Source organism: Astyanax mexicanus, chromosome 14, assembly GCF_023375975.1.
Source record: "Astyanax mexicanus isolate ESR-SI-001 chromosome 14, AstMex3_surface, whole genome shotgun sequence".
NCBI lineage: Eukaryota > Metazoa > Chordata > Actinopteri > Characiformes > Acestrorhamphidae > Astyanax > Astyanax mexicanus.
This window is the reverse complement of record NC_064421.1, coordinates 29963437-29988632: the sequence shown is the minus strand read 5'-3', so window position 1 is coordinate 29988632 and position 25196 is coordinate 29963437. Positions and strand designations below refer to the sequence as shown.

Sequence of the window (25196 nt, the reverse complement as noted above, 5' to 3'; positions counted from 1 at the left end):
GTTTGTGATTGTAAAGTGAGAAAATGCGAAAAAAGAAAAAAAAAAATCAGTTTGGACTGAATTTTCAATATGTAACATGAAAATAAAATTGCAAATAAACCAAACCAATCAGAGTTTCAGGAGAATATAATATAATTTAATTATCTTGTAATCAACACACACACACACACACACAATGTGTACAACAGACTGTGTACAATAAAGATTTGAACATGATAGGGGAGAAAGGAGAACACCTGATATTTTGGAGAACAGACACAACACTCCAAAAAACACGAAATGTAAACATCCTCTGTGTAACGCAAATGAGATTAAAGGTAGTGGGAATGTTCTGAAGGACGTGGGGGGTTATTAACTCATCAGAATATGGAGAATATGCTAATTTGAGACTGTAGACGACATCTCATCAGTCTAAGCAAACCGACGAAAAATGCTCATCACAGAGCTTCATAAACATTGCTTTAATTCGCCTAACCTAAGTCATCCTATTTATAACACTATCTGTAATATATATATATAATAGAATATACTGTTATTAAAATAAATCAGACTCCTCAGGATCACTCTGTGTTCTTATGTGCAATAATAAACACCAGGGGTGTAACGATACACTCAGCCCACAAATAGATAAATAGATGATTCGATTTACGATACTAGGTTTATAATTTGATATATTTCCATAATGTTCTCTTAGGAAATGCACGATGATGACTTTAACCATGTTACAGCATGAGCTAGTGTGGGGCGTCACATGACCATGCTGGAGTGGTGAGTTGCTGATGTTAAACCAATGTAACTGTATAAGTCATCACAGATATCACAATCAGCAATTTGATATTGCAATATAATTGAAATGTAATTCACAGTTTTTCAATGCATCGTTACACCTCTAACAAACAGGTATCACTTAAATGGAATATGGAATGTTGATAATAAATAAACAAACATCATTCACCAAGGTCATAACAAAACCTCACACCTCCAAAATAGTAACACTACTGAAAACTTTAATTCTATAAAAATTAAAAATAGAATTTCGATATATAGATTTCCTTATTTAAGAGCATCTCTATTGGTCCATTCTATCATGAGACGTTCACACAATGCAGGGGGCAGCTGATCAACCAATGGAGCAATGAGATTTTACAGGGATTAAATGGAAGATTGAAGATTAAAAATGAAAGTGAATGCACCGTTTTTCCCTTTTTGCTTTTTTTTGCGCTTATTTCCTTTGTGTTGAGGGAAGGTCGGATCGGGGGTCCAGCATTTGCATCTTGCATCTGTTGATTTAAAGGTCTGCTTACACACCAGGAAAAATGAACAAAACCAAACATACTACTGTAGCGCTAATCACAGTTATGTATTTGACTCACACAAACACACAAGCACATCCAGATACACACAGACAGAAACATACACACACCTCACACACACAGCAAGTCTACAGAGGATACTGAGCCTAGAGTACCAACACTTTATTTAAAGGGGCGAAATACATAGGACTGTTCCTCAGAGCGTCATGAAAACCCCCTTTAAATCTGTAAGCATGTTAAATATATCAGAACAAGCTCAACCCCTAAACCTGCAGAGTCCAGTGCACAGGAGCACAGCTACATCATTTACATATTGCCAAATAATTTACAGAACGTACTGAGTAACACCTGAACCATCAACCCTGCAGGTTACGGGGTTGAAGCTTGATGCCACAGTCCAGAATTTGCCCCTCTATCTAAAGCGTTACTGTACTTTGTTCTCCGGGGTTCTCTGGAGGTGGATACAGGTGCCGAGGTGGAAGAGGTGAGAGAGGTGGGGGTGCACAGAGGTCACGTGACCCCTCTCTTTGTGGTAAGGGTTTAGGAGGTTCCGTGGCGGGCGGCGGACTCTCTCGGGTAGAACTCGGCCAGCGTGCTCTGAGGGATTCGTTTCAGCATCTCTTTAGGGAAGATACGCAGCAGCTGCCAGCCGATGTCCAGCGTTTCAAACACCGTCCGGTTATCGTAGGGGCCTGGAAAATTAACAAAAACACACAAAACATTATTAACATTGCTTTGGTACTGTTATTTACATTACCAGTGATGGCAAACAAATGCAGTAATTATAGTTTTGAAAGAATTTTGTCTCATTAAGTGAGTTATTTTTTTGTTACTGCACAATTTTGAATTGTTGATTTGAATGTTTTGTATTTTATAACATTTTTATTTATTTTGTTTAGCATTCTAAAGCCCTATCTGGATAGGATTTGTTTCTCAGGGGATCCTGGGGTAATTTCTCCTTTATGGGGGGTCCTTTTTGGTTTTATTCCCGTCCAGACTTCCTCTGAGAAAATTACCGCATGAATTGCCTACTTTTCGATGAACTCTGTGGTCGTCCGTTAATTTTAGTCCCGTCCAGACGCACATCTCTGAGTTTCGTCACCTCACATTTAATAAAATATCTATTTGTCCACTGCTGCCCACCGTAATTACACTTTGGGCGCGCGTTTCTATGGAGATCTACATAAACACAACAGCGAGTGGAAATGAAGGAGCTACTGAACGCGAAGTCATGTGACAGAGAAAGCAAAAAAAAAAAAAAAAAAAAAAAAACTCACTGGTCCTCCTGTTTTTTCAACTGCAATCCAGATGCAAGAGTTTTATCACTGAGTAGAAGTGTGAAGTATTTTTCACAGACGTCCCTCTGAGGAACTAATCCCGTCTGGAAGGGGCTTAAGGTGTAAAATATTGCCATTGATTACTCAGGTAGAAATATAAACACTAGGGTTTTATAACAAACACGTCTGTTGAAGTTGAAGTGTCAACTCAAACGTTCTACTCTTTAAGTAAAAGTGTAGTTTTTAAAACTACTGGTTTCAAAACTACTTAAAGTAGAAAAGTAAAAGCAATGTAAGGGGAACAAAATGCCATTAAGGACAAAAGCTTAAACAGCGCCACAGGAGCCTATAGTGCACTACCCCCCCTCCCCTCCCCAAAACACATTTTTCTAAAAGCCATAATGACTATAATGTTACATTAAAATGTTAATGTTAATGCATTTAGGATGCACTAGGCTCCCTGTCTCAGCTGCATGTATGCCTATTGAAAATTAATGTATTTTAGTAGAATGTAAATATATTAAAGAAGCTTAGTTGGACGTTTGTCTTGAGTTCTCAAGTCTCTTTTACGGATCATATTCATACATACATACGTCTGCCATGTTCTTGCCGGATTGTGAAGGCGTGACGTGTGCAGGTGTGATGGAACTTAAACCAATAGGGTGTCAGAACAGTATATACTTATATTTTTTTTATACAACCACAATCAGATTCACTCTATATGGATGGAGAGATTTATCTGGATGGGGGTTTTATTGAACAATGAGAAACTGGAATGAAAACAAGCTAAAATGAAATAGGAGTAAAAAGGCTATTTTTAAAATATAAGTAATTACTCAACACTTCTGTTAGTATTATGGACAATACTTGGCTTGACGTGACTTGGACAAATTGGACACCTGGACAACATAAGAAGTATACAGTATATATATTCGGGGGGGGTAGATCTCAGAACAACCGAGGTGGTGATTAGAACCAATCACAGCCAGGGGGAGGTCTTCAAACAAACAAGTAGTGTTTAGAACCAATCACAGTGGGAGGGATCTCAGAACAAACAAGGTGATCGTTAGAACTAAACACACTCAGGAGGAGAAATACTAAGGGGTGAATTAAATCAATCACAGTCGGGAGGAGGTCTCAGAACAAACAAGGTGGTGATTAGAACCAATCACAACAGGGGAGGAGGTGATTAGAACCAATCACAACAAGGGGAGGTGGTCTCAGAAGCATTTATTTTAAGCAGTTGCTGCACATTACGCCAACTCCAATCACTACAGGTTCTATTTGCTCTACAAAGAACCACCTACACTCTTCAAGAAAAGCTTCCTCCAGCATTTCTTAGTACAGGCACCAATTAAAAAAAATCTATATTACATTTTTTTTGTGGACTGTTCTACAAAAAATACAGTTACAGTGTTAATACAGAACACTTATTGCACAAGAATGCAAAAAATGTATTTGGTTAGTGTTCTAATACTCACTGTACTGGGATGAGTGATCATTTTCATTATAAATAATCCATCATTCAGCCAAATATAGTAAGAATCAGAAGACTAACAGGATACCCCTCTTAAGAGTGTCATAGAATCAGACACAGCAGAGCTAACACATACTGCTACTTTGAGCACAGTTCCAGTAAAAAAAAACATTTTATCCTGAGAGACAAGAGACAATGCAGCACATTACAAAAGCCCTATAAGACTATGCAGAAAGGTTAATGTATCAGCCAGACCTGCCCTTGATTGGTAAAGCTGATCACTTGTTTAACCTGAACGACAATCAGGGATATTATAAGCCCCAAAAACACTGATCTTCATCTTTAGTCAAAACCAAAGCAACAGCTCTAGTAAGTGTTCAGATGGGGTAGGGTTAATCTCTCAAAGACCTCTTTTTAAATTGCAGATGAGCAAAGGCCTTCGGGACAATGGGAAAAAGTTTTGCGTAATATTTTATCTGCTAAAGACATAATAGAAAAAGAAACAAGTTCCTTGAACAATGTGTGTAAAAGTAAGAGCTTCTCTGCCGTTACTAAACGCTTTCAAAGACAAGACTCAGCTCAGATAAACTCCCACAGGCCAACTGAAGGCCAACCAAAGTTTCTGAAAAAACGGGGGGTGAATGGGATGGCACAGATGGCGACAAACTAAAATACTCCTATGTGTCTTTCCATTGAATTTCAGAGGAAACAGACATGGTCAAACATACAGTAAAGACTGTTGTTGTGTGTGTGTGTGTGCATGCGTGCGTGCATGTGCGTGGGCATATGTGTGTTAGATATACAATGTTGTGGTTGAAGGCCGTTGCGCACTTGTGTGTTAGGCCACAGCTGCAATGAGCCATTACACATTACAGTCTATGGGGTGTGTGTGTGTGTAATTTGACATATAGTAATAACATATATGATATATTTACAGGGCTGGATTAATGCACAGGCTACCCTGGGGGGCTCACTAATCAGCTAAGTTTTATTTTATTATTCATTTTTTTACGACATTTGAATCCCCGATGGCCCTTTTTAATGATAAACACTTTGTGACTCCAGGATTGGTTATTTTGGAAAGGCATGTTAAAGGAACATTTCACTTTTTTACTAAATTTCTAACTATTAAAACATAAAATTAACTTTATAATGTAATATAACATCAGTCTCCAGGGCCCTTGAGCTCCATGATTGTCCACCCTAGATCGACTTCAGTTATATTTTAAATGCTCAGTACACATTTTGTGTGCACTGTTTCAGCTGTTTAAATATATACAGCTCTCGAAAAAAAGAGAGACCACTTAAAAATTATGAGTTTCCTTGATTTTATCAAATTGAAAACCCCTGGAATATAATCAAGAGAAAGATTGATGATCACAAGCCATCAAATCAAACCACTGCTTGAATTTTTGCACCAGGAGTGGCATAAAGTTATCCAAAAGCAATAGGTAAGATTGGCGGAGGAGAACATGCCATACAATATGCATGAAAACTTACTATAAACCAGGGTTATTCCACCAAATACTGATTTCTGAACTCTTAAATCTTTATGAATATGAACTTGTTTATTTGAGGTCTGAAAGCTCTGCATCTTTTTTGTTATTTCAACAATTTCACATTTTCTGCAAATAAATCCTCTAAATGACTATTTTTATTTGGAATTTATTTGGAAGAAATGTCCGTAGTTTATAGAATAAAACAACAATGTTTATTTTACACAAACAAATACCTATGATAGCAAAATTAGAGAAACTGATTCAGGAAATAAAGTGGTCTCCATTTTTTTCCCCAGAGCTGTTTACCAGTATTTTGCATTCATTTGTGTTCGTATTATGTGCAATTTTATAATCTTCAAAAATCAAACTTCCCTCTGCTTCAGTCCTTAATTGATTAACACCATACTTGTATGCTTTGCTGAGCACAACATTTATGAGAGCCATATAAAGGCAGTGGTTTCATACATTTCACGTTCTGCTGAATCAATTGATTGTAATAAAAAAACAAAACAAAAAAAACAGTTTAACAATGAATGTGAATACTGGACCAAAGCGTGGTTGTCGTGGTTCAGTTTGAGAGTTGGATTTCACCAGCTTAATAAATTGATTCTCTGCAAGGAAATCCAAAAAAAAGGAAGTTTGTTCCATCTTATGTATTGAGATGCTCCCATTAAGCATTTAATGTATTCCTGTCATAACTGTTTGCAGTAAACAAGTATTTTAGTAATGAATTGTTTAAAAGCATGATACTTGCTAAATAAAACCTAGAGCTGACCAACAAAATCCAGCCCGACCCCACCCCTAACATTAGAGGACTTCTATGCCCTCTATTGCAATTCTCTATCAATATTAAAAAGACACTTTGGATAAAAGTGTCTGCAAAATACAATGTAATGTAATGTAATATATGTATAAGTTTAGAAAAAGTATCTAAAGTACTCATAAATGCCTGTTGGCAGTTGCACACACACTCTAATGCTTTTGAAAAACCATAGGCTAAAATCACACAACAAATACAAAGGAATCAATAAAAGTGTAGGCTGAGATTCTTCCTTCCGTAGCGGAAGTTAAACAATTCCTGTTCCCTGTGCCGCCACAGAAACACGGCTATTGTGAAGCTGCACAAAAGCAGACGGGGAATTTCCACCAACGATTCAGACTGTGATCAATATAAAACATGGTGATGAGTGAGGAGGTGAAGTGGAGATGGAGAGAAAAGCTTCTGACTGAATGCAGTTAAAAAACACTGCGAAACACGCAGCTCAACCTGTGCTTTACACAATTATGGGGTCCAAGAGTTTGATTTGTAAACATATCCAACAGATCAGCAGAGTTTATAGAATGCACCGTGTACAGCGGCAACACTGATACCTTTCTGCAATAGATAAAAGTGCAGCTATTATATACTGTTATGAATAGGACAGATTAAAACGGTTCTTTTGTCACAATACAATGATTATTTGTATCCTTTTTGACATATGTTTAGATTAGGGCTAGGGCAACTTAACATAATCAACTTTGATTGCAAAAAAAAAAAAAAAAAAAAAAAAAAAAAAATTATATATATATAGACCTGTCACAATAGTTATATTAGATCATTGCATCATACTATATCATCATACAAAATGACATAACCTCAATGTTCACCTTAATATTGCCTATTGTTTTTACTTACTGAGTCTTGCTGTGAATTTATTTGAATTTCCTTATTGTTGTATTCTACCTACACGCAAATATTTAAAATTAATGTGAAAATGCATAGTTATGCTATTGTTTTCCAAAAAAACTGCCTGTTTTGACAAGCTTATGCATTGTAAAGATGGTGGTGTCATCTTGTTTAATTCTAAAAAATTAAATTAAAAAAAATAATAATAATCCTATGTAAAATAATCCTAGTTCAAAATAGTCAGACATGCCCAACCAATATTGGATAAAGCATTTTTGTACTGCAGGAGACCAGAATGTTGCTAAACATCAGACACTTAAATTGGCTAAACTGGTAGATTGGCTGCAGTACAATCACCATTTTTGATTGATCAAGAACAGGGTTCAAAATAATTACCACAGTAAAAGTAAAGCTGTTTTTTTTGGTACCTTGAGCAATAAAGTTCTTCTCAAACTTCTGCAGGAACTCCAGGTACAGAAGGTCATCTGAGGTCAAAGCTTCTTCACCCACCACAGCCTTCATTGCCTGCACGTCTTTCCCAATAGCATAGCAAGCGTACTAAGATAGCGAGGGATTGGGGGAGGGAGGGAGGGAGGGATAAAAAATAATAAACAAATAAATAAACAAATCAATAAATTATTGTTTTTATATTTTCCAATATATTTATCCCCCCTTCATACAAGATTAGAGTAGAAAGACAATAATAATCTGCTAAAAATATAAAAACAAGTTGATTGATACTGAGTCTTATAAATATCTTGGTGTAATGATTGATGCCACTTTAAAATGGAAACAACATATTGATTACATCTGGTTAAAAAAAAAGGCTACTCTTAGTAGATGCAGATACTCTTACTGTTCTATACTGCTGTTATTTATACTCAGTTCTGCAGTACTACAGTAAGGCTGTGTGGTACAGCTGCTGGTCTTCATCAGTAAAGTCTGCACTGAAACCCTTTGTGGGTCAGCTTCTAGAGGGTCAGCATGACCAACAAAACTTTATTATCTTTGATATTATGTTTTCAGCAGTGCATTTATACAGTACTCCTACCATCTGGGCGATAATACAGTGCACCAAGGTTTTATAACATTAGTCTAAAGCACTCTTTGCTCTTTTGTGCATCAGTCAATTCCTAAACTGAACAATGAGTTTAAATTATAATTATTAATGGTGTTGCAATGCGAGTGAATTATATATTTCTTTGTCTAAATCTTATATGTTGTTAATGTATGATGTTCTAATGGAGCTATTGTTTTTATGCAAGTCAAATTTCAGATCATGGGTCTGAAAATAAAGTATTCTCTCGATAAAGTAAATTAACATTTTTTGCTCAGATAATGAGTAAAGGACTATTATAAAATGTTCACAGGAGACTATTGGTCACAGTAGTGTAAATAAAAGCTGGAGTGAATACAGTGCAAGTTGTTTACCAGTTGATTGGAGACGTCTGCGTGATCCTTGCGGGTCATCCCCTCTCCAATAGCAGATTTCATCAGACGGGACAGTGAGGGCAGCACGTTGATGGGGGGATATATCTATCAACATGAAATAAATGTATTTATTTAAATGTATTTATTGAAATTAAAGTTTACAATGGTGAAAAATGATCACGTAGATCAGGGGTCAGCAATTAAGTTTGGCTGCTGGCCAGATATTTTCCAAGCGATCACGTGGCGGGCCACAAAAAAAAAAATTCTGTTTTGAAAAATGAAGTGTAATGGGATGAAGTGCTACAGACTAGTAGCTCTCCAGCCCAGAGGGTTGTTGAACCCAGTTGCAGAACAGTTGATCTTAAAGCAAGTAAACCGAAGAAGAAAGAAAAAATAAATCAATTAACACAACACTCCTCATACGGGATCAAGCCCGTGTCATCAGGGTCGCGGTCCAATACACAACCGCTGCCCCAGCTAGTGAATTGGGACACGGCCGGGAAAAAAAGGGCTTGTAGGGAGATGTGAACAGGTGGAAACTTAACTCACACCAAGCGGTATGTAAATAAAAGCTCGCCAAAGAATGCATTTTAGTTTATTTTTTTCATCATCATTCATTATAGATCAAACAACCTCAGGGGCCATATGTTTCATTCTTGCCTATTTCCAACCCCTGATATACATCACATCATAATCAGGCACACAACAACAGGGCAAGCAAAACTATTGGCACAGGGGCTCAAGCGAGAAACTGTGTGAACACCCCTTTAAATTCTGAGGGTTAATACAGGAAAGTAAAAAAAACATTGTTATCAGAATCCATCTCAAGGTGGCGCCTCCCACTAGTTACTGACAGTAGGCAACCAGCCAGGTTTATCATTCCTGCAGCCGACAAAATATGAAACATTAGCAATCATGAAGTGGCACTGTGGTCCATTTTGCTTGGGGCCCCGACCATGACTTCTGCCATGTCCAATGGAGAAAAGCCAGAGAAAATATCCATGTCCACATGACTTCAGAAATCAAATGTCCCATTCATCTGACACCCACTATCAAATAACTTGTCAGGGCTGATGGTTACGGCTGGGTACTGTTTTAACATTTTCATTACCAATACAGATACAGATATCGATACTAGGGGTGGGAATCGTTTACTATCTCACGATTCGATTCGATTCCGATTTTGGGGGCCACGATTCGATTCAAAATCGATTTTTGATTCAAAACGATTTGAATTATAAAAATTTCTGCTTCTGGCTTATGAATCTTATTGAAAAAAAACCCCTCCATAATATACACTGGTCCTGGAGCAGGTAATGTGTTACAAAAACAATAAAATGTGCAGGAATGTGGGTCCTCAGTGACCGAGGAATCACTGGGATATCACAATGACGTTAATGAACAATAAATAAATAATAAATAACACTGCTTTATTACCAGGCTACTAGCGGTGGTGTGTAGGTGACGCTGCTGGGCTGATGTGATGATAGCAGTGGAGCGCTAAAGTTCAGGAGCAGCTGCTGATTAACTAGTTAATTTAAGGTCGTTGTATTTCTTCAGAAAGGGGGCAGGAGGTGGAGAAATTAATTCATATGGTCCATTCCTTAATTCCTCTGTGATGAGGAGCTGAAATTAGCTCTGATTAGCTTATTGTATTTTTCCGTTCCGCCTTAAATGCTGCAGCCCGCTGCCACCTGTAGCGTTATTTAAGGTGGAACTGGAAAGTTAGCTAGTTAGCTAGCTAACAGTTACTGAAACTAACTACTAGCGATCTTTTTTATCCTTGTTATGAAGCATTCTGCCATAAAACATTGAAACTACACGTTAATCTAATGTAATATAGTGCTTGTTCTGCCATCTTACCGGTGATTCTCAAACACCTACGCTCTGTGTGTGTCTGGAAGATCTCCGTTTGAAAGGACAAGCGCTATCCCCAGGGTTGCCAGGTCCAACAAAAATACCCAGCCCAAAATCAGTCTAAAACCCGCCCCTCAGAATCGATTTTGGGACATTTTAAATCGATTCTGAATCGTAGTAAATGAGAATCAAGATTCTTATGTGAATCGATTTTTTGGCACACCTCTAATCGATACTGATATGATGCTTTGAATTAAATAACAATGCCCAAACATTACTATTTAGACACCTTTTCCTTAATTGTAGCAAAAAAATAAATTAATTATTAAAAAAGTTATAATAAGTCTCACACAATGTATTTAATAGCAGACACCCCATTCTTATAATGAGAGGCTACATCATTGTTTTTGTTCCAATAAGATCCAAATAAAAACAATGTGCATGTTTGTGGCACTTTATTAAAGAAAAAGAAAAAAAAGAGCAGCCTTACTTGTGCTTAAACTATCACTCTTTTTCCTTAGACATAATGCTGGATGCAGTTCAGTTTTTAAGAGTTCTTTTCAAGAAATATGAACATAAAATGTTCTCACTTTCCTTACTGATAATAAATCTGCTCTAGAATTTTATAAATACAATAGATCATATTTCAGCTAACACAGACTCTACCTAGCTTTTTAATTGCTTTCTTCTCATTATTATTATTGTTAATTCACATTCTTATTATTTCTGTTACTAATAAAACAATTACACTTGTCCACCTGAATATAACAGACCAATGTAGATGTACCACGGTCGCTTAAAGGAGGTTCTGGTCTCTCACCTGTCTGTTATGCAGCTGACGGTCCACATACACCTGACCCTCCGTGATGTAACCAGTCAGATCAGGGATGGGATGAGTAATATCTACAAAATAAGAACAAAAAACACAGAGAGCCATTAAACGCTCACAGTCTACATCACTATAAACACCAGCTCAACCTTGTCTGCAGACTGAGATTTCAGAGAGGGCTGGGTTTAGTGGCACATGGTGGCATGTGGAACACCTAAACTCCCCTCTAATAACATATCGATCAACACAGACAGTGTTTACAAAACCATAATAACCATTCAAAAGTAAGTGTGTGTGTGTGTGTGTGTGTGTGTGTCTCCACTGCAGAAGGAGCAGTCTAAGGTAATAGTTTGTGGTGATTCAGGGGATGACAGGGGTGTACAATGGAGTGAGAGAGAGAGAGAGAGAGCACAAGGAGAGAGAGGTTTCCTAATACAGCTATAATGGGGTACACCCATTCAGAAACACACACTGGTCTTTTACAAGGATGTTTCTATAGTAACCAAAGGAATGGAGAACGCTCATCTATCTCTCTGTGGTCTGAAGCGAGAATCAATACACAAGCATCACCTCCCTCCCTCTCTGTCTATCTCTCTATGTCTATCTATCTGTCTGTCTGTCTCTCTCTCTCCCGGGACAGTATTAGGCTGCAGTAATACCTGTGCAGTCTGCTGGACTGCTGTGTTGGAACTGCAGGCAGGGTAATTCTCTTTCTATTGCAGTGTGTTTGATTACTAGTTGGCCAGTTGAGTGTGCCATCACACGTCAAGAGCGTGTGTGAGTGTGTGTGTGTGTGTGTGTGTGTGTGTGTGTGTACAGCACTGTCATTACAAATGGTGACAATGGGACTCCGGGTGGTGGTGGCGTGAGAGTGTGTAATTCAGTCATTATGTTATGTGTGTGTATCTTCAGAGATGAAGCCATTGGTGAGGGATGTGTGTGAGAGTGTGTGTACCATTTAGAGGACTAAACAATAAATTTTAGTAGAATATCTACTGTGTATATATATATTTCTATAACTTCCTTTAAATCTATATATAATCATCCATCCATACATAGCTCTAGCTATCCATCTAAAGCTCTATCCACACCTAAAGCTCTTTGTCCACCTAAAGCGCTATCTAAAGCTCTATCCATCTATCTACAGCTCTAGCTATCCATCTAAAGCTCTATCCATCTATCTAAAGCTCTAGCTAGCTCTCCATCTAAATTACTATATGAAGCTCTATCTACCTAAAGCTCTATCTATCCATCTAAAGTGCAATCTATAGCTCTATCCATCTATCTACAGCTCTAGCTATCCATCTAAAGCTCTATCCATCTATCTAAAGCTCTAGTTAGCTCTCCATCTATCTATCTATCTAAAGCACTATATATAGCTCTATCTATCCATCAAAAGCAAAATCTATAGCTCTATCCATCTAAAGCTCTAGCTATTCATCTAAAGCGCTATCTAGCTCTCTACCTATTCATCTAAAGCACTATATAAAGCTCTATCTATCTAAAGCTCTATCCATCTATACTAAAGCTCTAGCTATTCATCTATCTAGCGCTATCTAGCTCTCCACCTATCCATCTAAAGCACTATCTAAAGCTCTATCCATCTAAAGCACTATCTAAAGCTCTATCTATCCATCTAAAACGCTATATAAAGCTCTATCTATCTAAAGCTCTATCTATTCATCTATAGCTCCATCTATAGCTCCATTTATCAATCTAAAGCTCTATCCACCTATAGCTCAATTTATTCATCTATAGCTTCATCTGTCTACCTATAGCTCTTCCCATCCATCTATCTATAGCTCTATCCATCATATAGACATCCACACACATCTATTATCTATCCTTTATGTTATCCATTTATATTTAAATAATCTGTAATCACCTATGTAACCCAATTAAAAAAAAAAATCTCTATACTCATTTTTTAATCTACCCATCTACATCTAATATATGAATGGTTACTTTATCAGTATATATCTAAACTTCACTTTTTGAATATAATGCAACTCTGGGGGTTGTTCTTAATATCGTATCAGAATTGTTATGACTAATGGACCAATAGAAATGCACCAAGATGACTTGGAATAAAGTATTTTAACAAAGTTCCACTTAATTTAAAAAGAGCTTTTTCTTTTATGTGTGTACAAACATTAGGCATGCTGAGGAAGGGGGTGTGTAGGTGTGCGTGTGTGTGTTTACCGTCATTAGGCATGGTAAGAATAGGGATCTGTGTGATTGATCCGTTTCGGCCCTCCACTCTCCCAGCTCTCTCGTAGATGGTTGCCAGATCAGTGTACATGTAACCTGGGAAACCACGTCGACCCGGCACCTCTTCACGAGCAGCAGACACCTAAAACACACGCAAAACAAACACAATGCCATTATTTTAACAGCCACACATACTTCAACAGCCACATCACTGTGACATAAATGTAAATATAAAGCCAATCTTTAAATCACATTAATTGCACATGACCAGGGCTAAATACATCTTATTACAATTTCACACAGTAACAAGTGATGATAAATATTACTCTGTAGGTGATTTGTGTATAGAATATATGCATTTCAAATGTCCAAAATGCCCGTCTCTACAACACTGGTAAACTGGACACTGGAGGTGGTAAATTGCCTAGCTATGGCTAGCAACCTTACTGAAGATCAGTGATTACCTGTTTAGCAGGAAAAAAAAGCCAGCTCGCCCTTTTCTGTGGCTGCAGCACACAGTTTGTGTGCTGTATTGTTCTATACGTGGCAGCCCTGAGTGTGGAAATGGGATTGGGGGGATGGCACTGGGCAGATTAGGAGGCTTAATACTACACATGTGTGTGACTCACCGCATAGTTAAAAAAATAAAATACTGTTATTGATAAGAGCTGCTAGTGCTTAAACTTAGCATGTTTCTTTAATATCTGATGATGCGTCCTGTTTATGGGTTATGAGTTACTACAGATACATAACAAATACAATTCTTAATGCCCCTTTAAAACCTGACAAAGAAATGATTTTGGTCCCAATCACCAGCAACTGACAGCAAGGAAAAGGATAAACTTAGTACTGTGCCATCTTCCTATATATTGTATACACAAATGTACAGGGACACAGACTTATTCACAGTTTTTACTGAAATTAAAGATATTTAAAGAGTGTTTATTATAACAGTATATTTTACTGTTTAAGGAAGACTTTCTACTAGACTTTGGAGCACTGCTATGAAAATCTCTTTGCATTAAGCCACCACCGCACTTCATGCCCAACTCATCCCAAAAGTACTGAATGGAGCGCCGTCATTCCAGAGAACACAGTTCCACTCAACCTTCGAGTTCACAGAAAGGGAAGCAAGTTAACGTTAGCGCTTCCGAGGCTCTCTCCAAGTGGTTATGGACCAAAACAAGCCGCAGTGTGTGCAGCGCCGGCTGTTATCGACAGGGCAGGCGGCTGCCAAGGTCACAGTCGCACAGTGCAGGAGGTCGCGCTTTTACATGCATCTCATTTATAAATCTGTCTGTTTTTTTTGTGCCCCCTCGCCACATGTTTTGATGGAGGAACGTGCCAAAGCATACAATATGCATTCCAAAATAGTTAACAGATTAAAAAGAGAAAGAGAGGAAAGAAAAGGGGGTGACTGGGGAGAAAAAGCCAGAAGAGAAACCTCATCGACAGACCTTTTCTCTTTCATTGAGCCGCTAATAAAAATTAAGCTAAGGTATTTTCCATGAGGCTGTGGAATGCTTTATTCTTTATATGATGGAAGGAATGCTTTATTCACATCCCTCTCTCTCACTGTGTGTGTGTGTGTGTGTGAGATTTTTATTATTTTTTTTTATCCGTGTGCACCAAATACTGGTTAATGACTGTTCATGCTTTTTACTTCCTCTAGGAAATTGCCAGAGTCTGTTTATACCTGCTCTTGTTCCTCATAAGCCCTAGTCATTGTCACGGCTCTTGAGCAGACTAAGAGGCATGTGCTTTTGTGCCTAAATGTGATATTGTATGTTTATGGAGTGGCAGATGTTTCTGGAATCCCTCCATTATGGGCGCCGCCGACACAAAAGCCTCACTGGAAACCCTACCCCTGACCCGAAAACTGCCCAGCACTCTAAAACAGCTCCAAATGTCAAGAGCTGCTCGTTGAGTGTGTGTCACGGCCAGACAGCCTCCATTCTCCGGCTGTAAACACACCCACCATGCAATCCGATATCCCACAAGAAATGCTACCTTGGATGGCGTCTGTAGAAAACAGAGTAGCTTATAGAGAAATCACTCACAGGTATAGCCACAGCAAGTCCAGCACCTCTGCTGGGTAGTGTCAGTGTGATGTATAGTTTTGCTCATCCCCATGTGTTTCAATGAGGAAACAGCACTAGGGATGTCACAATCACATTTTTTATATCACATTTTTTGAGTATCTGGAGATAAAGAGTCCTGATCCAATACTTTGGCAATGCAGTAAAAAAAGAAAGAAAAAAAAGAAAGAATGAACACATCCAAACCTTGGCCCTTACTTTTATTTGTATATATTTGTAATTATTATTGAAACCATAACAGTAAACAAACCTAAATTAAACCTGTCTAAAAAAATCTGTCTAAAAAAATCAAATATCAGATAAAAATACCTTTACAACTCTAAGTACAGGAAGACAACACAGTTTAAAAAATCTGCAAACATGCATTTAATGAAAAAAAGGGAAAAAAATTAAGTTAAATTAAACTACAATTTAAAATAGGAGGTGATTTGTATTCCTTGTGAATCTGTTAAAATAACTCCTAAGTCAATAAATATTACAACAATATTTAAATTTTTACAAATATTTGTTTCTATATACTTCCTATGTACATACCAGATCTGGCAGAAAATAAAGAGAAGTTCTACCTCAGATTTGTAACCAGAATATTTTCCACCGCTGTTCACAGAAGCTCCTTGATCCTTGATTACACAAAATAATCGCAAAAGGAACTTAATGATGTGACTAGCGCTACTCTACTGTTTCGACCTGCCCACTCTCAGCTTTCCATGAATGCGCAGCATTTACAACACAGATGCATAGACAGCGTAATTTAAATTTTTTTGATAAATCAGCGATCTGGATCTTTTCCACCCGATTCCCATCCTATACAAAATTACGTGACTCAACCTGTTTTCTGATTACGTGATTGGATTGTGGACATCCCTATACAGCTACTTTATACTGGTTTTCTACCAGCAGCTGGTTTTCATGTGCTAATATGGGTGAATTTTTTATTTTGCCCCAGAGATGTACGTTTTTAAAATGATATTCAGCTACATTAAAAGAGGGCAAGGTTACAGTTGAATGAAGTGATTGGCAGCCTTGGCCGGAACAGAGTGACTGAGTTTTACTTATTCAAGTTGTCAGGAAGCTACAAGTTACTGTTGGTCACATTAACAGTCATTCAACAGTACAAAGTTATTTACAGTTTTTTCAGTATATCTGACATTAACATAAAATGTGATCTAATCATCTGTTAGCTGATTAAGCATGCTAAAATGTTAGTGTAGTTATCAGACACTCAGTACTCATAACCATTAAAGGTACTTTTTAAATACTTTACACTGGTCGAAATGCCTAGTTTAATTCATCACCACCATGACTCAAGTACTTTTAGAATACGGTTACTGTTTAAAACAATAACACTCAAAACTGTCTTTTCGTTAGGAGTTCTCTAAAAGTTATGAGGAGTAAAATTAAACCTTAAGGAACATGTTTTATTCGTATATGAAAAGGCTTCCAAGTGACCTTCAACAGGAGCTTTTCTTCACATTGTATTTTTCTTAATGAGGTCGAGGGACATTTCTAAAGCTTTTCAATTTAACCCGGTCTGCAGGACTCTTTCTACACGCTACAGAAGTGGATCCTTCGGCAGTGTGGATTCTCTTTTAGGTCTTGCACACGCGACCTTAACGGTAATGAGTGGATAGAGAAAATGGACAGGCCGACCTCCATTTACAGTCTGGTTTGTATTGACCACAGTTACGGAGATGATTGTGTACCCCTCATATAAAACAAGGTGTAAAAGAGTTGATCGCTACAGAATTTTTCTCAAGGTCGACGCGTGACTTGGGCAATTACCGAAAGAAAACACTCGCATTCGGTGGTCAAGCTGTGGCATGACCTCCATCTCGCTGGGCCGCTCTGAAAGGGAAAGAAAGCCGGAAGGGCACGCTTTCTGAAGAACTTGTTTTCTGCAGCCACTTTACACCAGGGCCAGCTTTAAGGAGACAGCACAGTACGAAGGTAGTTTACCGAGACGCACAGACGTCTCTTAATGATTCATTTTGGTCAATGAAAAGCTGTTCCAACATGTCTGCAGAAACAAAGCAAAAGCAGGCCATTCTCCATCAATGACACGGTTTCAAAGGGGCATGTTGTTTATCTGAAATTCTGTACAGTTGTTCAGCAAAAAAAAAAAAGCTGGCACAGTCTGATGTGAGGTATTAGAACTGTTTACTGAGCTGAAAGGAGATAAGGAGGCCTTGAAGGGACAAGTGGACCATTTTGTCTTCCTTTCAGCACAAGCACAACATTTCACCTGCCTCCAATACACCCAATGTTTCGCATTAAGGCACAATCATGCTTTTCTTTAAACATCTAAAATATTTTTTACGCTAGCCATTGTACCAGAGCGGAGAGGTCCTGTTGCCAACCGTAAACAATGAGCTGCACCAACTGTTGGAGGAGGCTTGGTGACAGACTTGTATAAAATGTGTGCTTTGGAGGACCTGCACACCATGTATGACTTTTATTTATTTATTTATTTTTTGGACAGAATAAAACTGATGCCATTTTTAATGTCACAGATAACATGCTGAACTTCTCCACAAACATATTAACTTTAACTTTTGCATTTTCAAAGCCACTGCAAAAAAGAGTAGTTCTGCTGTAATCTGGATGATCATTTGTTTGGTCTGTAACCAAGACAAAGGAGCTCTGATTGGTCGATAGGATAGCCTGTTTTTTTTTAAACACATTAGTAGTGTTTGGTACGTGTAAGTTCGACACAGGAGTATAAATTCTCTGTACAATATAATATAATAAAAAAAAATCAGGGGGAATATAAATATTGTGGCATGATGACAAGCACTGGGAAATTAATTGTTAGAATTAGACACTGGAGCTAGAAAGAAAGCTTAAATGAGAAAAATGAAAGTTGTTTGGTCACTGAAACTTATATAAAAGGTAAAGCTACACTGCATACTGAAACCAGCCAGCAAAGGTGATAGACTAGCGGTGGTTGATGCATTGATTTCTTATTCTACACTCTGAAAGAAGATTTCAGCTTATTTATGCTGCCTTCTATTTACCCCAAAGTCAGATAAAAAGCTAATAAAAGGTTCATACAAAATAGGAAGAAAGAACAAGAATCAATAATGTAAAAAAAATAAATAAATAAATAAATAAAGTAATACTCTGATCAAAGTTTGATACATGAACACATAATGAAAGGAGATGAGTTTTAACCTGCGCTTTGAAGCTGTTTATAAAAAGTTGTTGCGAGTTTCAAACTGAAAAGTCCTCAATAAGAAAGTGCAAACTCTCCAAGTAGTGATGTAATGAAAGCTGTGTGAAGCTGTGTATCGGAAGATCTTGGAGAGTAATGATTAAACTGAAAGTTGTATTGAAAGTTGTTGAAAGCCGTGAGAAAGGAGGTGGAGTGTAAAAGAAAAAATAATAATCTGGAGTTAAAAGCGATTAATTTCATAAACACTGAGTGTCTGAAGGTTCTGAAATGGCGAACCAGGGGGAGTCAATAGCAGTGTTAAGGGAACATTAAGTCATCCTGTGTGGAATCTAAACAGAAGGACTTTATCATGGAAACAAAAATGTTTGGCTCCGTGAGAGGACCACACAGCAGATGCTCTTTTGTAGACAGCTTTTTGCAACCCTGGTTCTGGAGGCTTCACTTTTTATTTTTCTGCTTCCAACATACCTGATTCAACTAATCAGTTAATTATCAGTTAACTCTTCTCACAGTTGAGTTGCAGTGGGTGTGTTAATGAAGGGAATCTATTAAAATGTGTAGGATAAATTACTGAGAGTACCTCCAGCACAAGAGTTGAGATGCTTGTCTTATTGTCTAAAGACCACAGAAAGGTCCTTACCTCTCGCAGAGCTTCAGCGTAGGAGCTCATATCCGTCAGGATGACCAGCACGTGCTTCTCACACTGATAGGCCAAATACTCGGCTGAGGTCAGAGCCAGACGAGGAGTGATGATACGTTCAATCCTGGGGAGGAAAGGCGGGAATATTAAGAAATGATTAAAACAAGCCCAAGTCAACAATCTTTGTTTGACTCACGATTGGACAGTTTCAGGTACTCAGCAATTAAACACACTTTCAGTCTCACATTTGCATTTTCTCACGTGCACTCTCACACACTCTTTGAGGGAGCAATGTTTAAAACGGAGTTTTACTGCCTGGACTTTGCATTGAATGTATTAATTCTTTGACTTTAACACATTTCAGCGAATGGATAAACTCTTAACTCTTTCACACTACAATTCCCAGAGTGCATCTGCCAGGCTCATTCGTTCAGTAATAATAATAGAGCATTTTCACATTTGTTCCAGTGTGTAGACGCATCGATGGTATTTATGGTTTAGGTGGATGAACGGCCACTCCGTGTTCAGGGGGCTCTGAAAAGCTGAGCTCAGGATCTATGTGCACCATCAAACATGGTTGGCTGAGCTGCTAGTGTGTATAGACCGTTGTGTTCTCATTCTCGCTCTTTCTCTAAGTGACTAATATGCAAAACCACCATAATCTAAACATTTAAAAAGCTATTGTTTTATTGCTATTAATAACTGTTGTATATAGCCATGTTTGTTTAACATATAATCTACAATTATCAACTAACACAATTGCATGCAAAACCACCCTGGATCCCCTGGAAAGCAATTTTAAACAGGCTCCTCCAAGAACTATGCAAATATACATCACTTAAAATGTGCTGCATTTATCAGGACCCAGAGTATATCAATGTTGTCTGAAACCATTTAAACATGATTGCAAGAAAATATATAAGAAAAAAAAAACAAGGAGGTTTGTTCTAGTGACCATCTTGTCTTAAAAAGTTAAGATAAAACCAAAGGGAATATTAGTAACGACTCACGTGGGGTCATTAGCCAGATTCAGGAACAGACAGACGTTGTCCATGGATCCATTTTCCTCGAAATCAGACTTGAAGAATCGGGCAGTCTCCATGTTGACCTGAAAGTGATTCAGTGGTTAGACAAAGACCATACATTAACCTTAGACTAAAGTACTGTTCTTAATATGTGTGCTAAATTTAAACTAGTCTCAAAGTCTTTTGCAGCCTTCAACGTGTTTTCATGCAGGATTGCCCTGTATTTAACTCCATCCATCTTCCCATTAACTCTGACCAGCTTCTCTACCCCTGCTGAAGAAAAGCGCCCCCAGAGCATGATGCAGCCACCACCACGTTTTACAATGGGGATGGCGTCTTCAGGGCGATGAGCCGCGTTACTTTTCTGCCACAAGCAGCGCTTTGCAATTAGGCCAAAAACTTCAACTCTTGTCTTATCTGATCACTGCACCAAACATTACTTCTTATATCTTTCTTTCAACAAAGTATTTTTTTCTTGCCACTCCTCATAAAGGCCAGATTAATGAAGTGCACAATTTATAATTTTCCTGTGGACAGATTCTCCCACCTGAGCTGTGGATTTCTGCAGCTCCTCCAGAGTGACCATGGGCCTCTTGGCTGCTTCTCTAAACAGTGCTCTCCTTGCTCGATCGGTCAGTTTGGGTGGACCATGGACATGTCTTGGTGGTATTAAAATTTTGAAAACCATGTATGAATTTCGTTTCACTTACAATTATGCGTTACTTAAGTTTGTTTTTGTAAGGTAGCAGCGTATTTTAACACAAAAAAGAGAATCACTGTCCGTCACCAATCTTCACTTTCATACTGTTCATAAAACGTTGTGTGTTTAATTGATACAGTATTGCCAAACACTTTACTGCAATACTCAGGTTTATTATTATTATTTTATTTATTATTATTATTAATATTATTATTATTACTACATGTACTCTAGATTCCACATCCATCTGCAATTAACTACAGTAATATATACTTTAATGTTTTCAATTTTCTAAATGCCAGTAACCTCCTTTGTCACACTGTTCAAAATAAGCCCCTAAAAAGGGTCATTTCCTTCCAGAGCGAGCCCCTCACCTTTCAGCCAGCCTGTGCATGATTTCAGACTATAGTGTTTCACACGGTGAATGGAGAATGCATTAAGCACAACCCCAAACAGGCTCCAGCGAACAACAGGAGGAGAAGCCCAGGTCAGCTACATCACAAAGTCAGGTTAATGAAGGCCCTCCACACCCGAGTGAAGGTCTGAATGCGCAGGTGAACGCAACACCTGACCAGCATTACACTGATCGCTGGGGCCACAGTAACAACAGCTTTAGAAAAGGGGGTGCAGGGGGTTAAGACAGGGTTAATGGGAGGATTAAGCCACAGGGACACACACACATTTTTCCATATGCTATCTGTGCTGATTATTTACTGAGGGCTTATTGTAGCACTAAACCAAAAACGAGGAGGGTGCACAAATACATGAAATACTCAAGATCTCTTTATGCCAAACTAAAAATTTGTAATTTATAGCACAATACCATACATCACAGAGCCTTAAACATATAGGACAAACTATGTCACAACATATATTTCTTGATTTCAGTCGCTGTAATATAATTCCGATATCTATATGAACAAAACAAAACCCAGGAAATCTGTCAAAAATGCCCCAAATAGCCTGTAATTAATGTCAGTCAGTGACAGATGCTGTAATCGGAGTAGACTGATCATAATATAAACTGGACTATGTAAAATAACATTAAACAAAGTGCAATAACTCTTATGCTGGAAATGTTTGACTTATTTCGAATTATTCCTTTTTAATGATTATTTTTCCCCCTATTATTTATGTGTACTGCAATTTACTGTAATGATGCTGCTTAAATTTTAATTTCCCTGGGGGAAACCTCCAGAAGTAAGAAAATAAGTCTGGAAATCAGAAAAGAAGGAAGTAAGTCTGGAAGAAAGGAAAGAATTAATTAAGACTGAAATGAAGGAAAGAAGAAAGTAACCCTGTAAGGAAGGAAAGAATGAAGTAAGTTCGGAAGACAGGAAAGAATAAAGTAAGTCCGGAAGGAAGGAAATAAGGAAGTGAGTCCAGAAGAAAGGAATGGAAAGAAGGAAGTAAACCCAGAAGGAAGGAAATTTAAAAAAAAGGAAACAAGGAAGGAAGTACAGTAGGTGGGTAGACTCCTCTACCCCCTCTACCTATTTATCTATCTACCCATCTACCTCTATCTATATAACTACCCATCTATCCAATTGTATACTGAAGTTTAATAATAATAATATTCACTGTTACTGAAGCATTATCTTTTGAGATGCTTGCATATAATTTACACTTTAAGCTTCGGAGCCTTTTATTTACTGAGAATGCAAATGATAATCAATCCATCAATTTTAGGTCAGGCTTAATCCCAAGCTTATTTCCATAATTATGTTCTAATATAAAATGGTTTTAAATTTCATCAAGGCATTCCACCAAGGCCAGAGGAATCGTCTCAATGATCCACTGCATCGACATATTGGTTTGTGTATAAATTCATAAAGCTTATAACATGACCAGCTAAGACTCACTCCCATAGCAGCAAAGACGATGGCGAAGTTGTCGGAGCTGTAGTCCATCACGTCCTTCGACTTCTGCACCAAACCAGCCTGACGACAGATCTGAGCAGCAATCTGAGAGAGAGGAGAAATAAACACTATTATCATAGAAAATAACCAAAATAACAACTTTCATAATAATAATCCTTTTGCCAGTATACAGAAATACAGTATATAGGCTATTTTTTCTGAAGTGTATGTAATATTATGTAGATAAATATTCCAGAACCAATACATAATTAAATAAACAATTTAGATAATGAAGATAAATATGGATAAAGATGGATACATCGGTGTATAAACAGATTGGCAAACATGCATAGATAGATATGCGTAGATATAACCATTTACACACAGGTTATAAATTTAAAATGGATATAGATAGGTGATGAATAGGTAAATATATATCAATCAATCTGTATTCAGCCGTGTCTCAATATACACTGAAACTAGTGTAGGATAGACAGACAAACAGACAGAGACAGAAAGCTGTGTTGATAAAGTTCTAGAAATGTATAGACAGACATATAGATCGTGATTAATATATAGATAATGCTATAGAGACAGAAAATTAAATACAGATTAAATCATTCAAAGCTGGACAATGCACCATCTGGATAAATGGGGATAATATAGGACAATGTAATTATGGTCTATAAAAATCTATATCACAACCTCATCAGGATAAAATGTTAAATCAGGGTCTGCTGGCAGTGCTGGTCATTACTGCTTTAACATATATCTGTGTGTGTGTGTGTGTGTGTGTGTGTGTGTGTGTGTTCATGTGTGAAAGGAATTTCACGCTTATCACTTAATGTAATGGTCCTGGGTGTCTGATCTGGCCTGACCTGTGGATGAACTCTGACTCTGAACACCTGTTTCTTTAAGGGGATAAAAATGGCCATGAACTCGCCAGCGCTTAATCAGACCCCCCATTATTTCATATACAGGCCTTTTATATTTCCTCTTATTGAGATCAGCTCTGGCAGCTATACTCCATGGATGAGGGGGGTTAGACTGTTTGGTTTAGGGATTGGAACATGAATTAAAACCTTATATTACCATCTACATTTTTCTTCACAAACAAAAAAGTAACAAGAAAAAGACAATAGAAGGACTTTAAAAGTTGTACCTTCGTGTTAAACTCTCTCATACCTTACAGTGCAACATCTGCATATTAACATAAATGTGTTGATAGACAGACCCCTGATACTAATATCTATGAGACTCTGAATTATTTGCTTAAACTTGTACATCTTAACATGTGCACACTCCTCTATAATATAGTGCAATAAGTGAGTGTGTGTGAGAGAATGAGAGAGATTAACAGTTACCAGAGAGAGAGAGAAAGAGAGAAAGAGAGAGAGAGAGAGAGAGAGAGAGAGAAGGAGCGCAAGAGAAAGAGAGAGAAAGTGAGAGGGTGTTAATGGGCCTCTAGCAGGGTGATTGTTTAGACAGGACAGCCACCTCAAGCGTTAAAATCCCACAACTGAGTTAACTGGCCCATACTGGCCCGTCAGAGTCATTCAGTCAGTCACACACCAGCCAAATCCCCCGTGGCCCACCTGCACGACCCCCTTCCTCACAGTGCAAACCAAACCCTCACAAAAAGTATCCAGACAGCTGCTCTTAGTGCTGTGCGATATGACGATAAATATCGTCATCATTTCTACAGTAATTTCATCAATTATTCATGCAAATATATAAAGTAGGCTACGATGAAACGTATTGGCATGGTCACTTTGCATAAACTCGGTTTATATAAGTGATAAAGTAATCTTCGCAAAAAAGCTTCATAATGTGGTTTTGCGACATGACGCTGCTTTACGTTATTTGACGGACATGCCGGTTTGTGACATGCTTGACATTATTAAACTCATGAGAGCTGAACAATGGAGACGCATTGTTCTTTTGAAAAAAATTGTTACTGCATCTACTCATGTTTTTATTTGATACATAAATATTGCTGCACTAAAGGTAGTAATTAAGTAGAAATAAAGTTGGAAAAATAAGCAATGATATTATTCTGTCATATTTTTCGAGGAATAACTGAAAACATACTCAAATGTGGTATATTATGATATATTGTTATCGTGATATAAAAAAAAAAT

The 25196-nt window shown here is 37.7% G+C and overlaps 1 protein-coding gene across 1 annotated transcript in view; it reads right to left on the bottom strand.

Annotated features, from left to right (window-relative positions):
• Positions 1 to 114: 114 nt before the first annotated feature.
• Positions 115 to 25196, bottom strand: part of atp6v1ba (ATPase, H+ transporting, lysosomal, V1 subunit B, member a) — a 55109-nt gene continuing 30027 nt past the window's right edge. Inside the window, exons 7-14 of the mRNA XM_049464003.1 lie at positions 23059 to 23160; positions 20482 to 20579; positions 19472 to 19595; positions 13552 to 13702; positions 11341 to 11423; positions 8664 to 8768; positions 7661 to 7790; positions 115 to 2005 (exon numbers count right to left, since the gene is read on the bottom strand). Coding sequence (XP_049319960.1) covers positions 1854 to 2005; positions 7661 to 7790; positions 8664 to 8768; positions 11341 to 11423; positions 13552 to 13702; positions 19472 to 19595; positions 20482 to 20579; positions 23059 to 23160 — 945 coding nt within the window. The 3' untranslated portion in view covers positions 115 to 1853. The remainder of the gene's footprint in view (positions 2006 to 7660; positions 7791 to 8663; positions 8769 to 11340; positions 11424 to 13551; positions 13703 to 19471; positions 19596 to 20481; positions 20580 to 23058; positions 23161 to 25196) is intronic.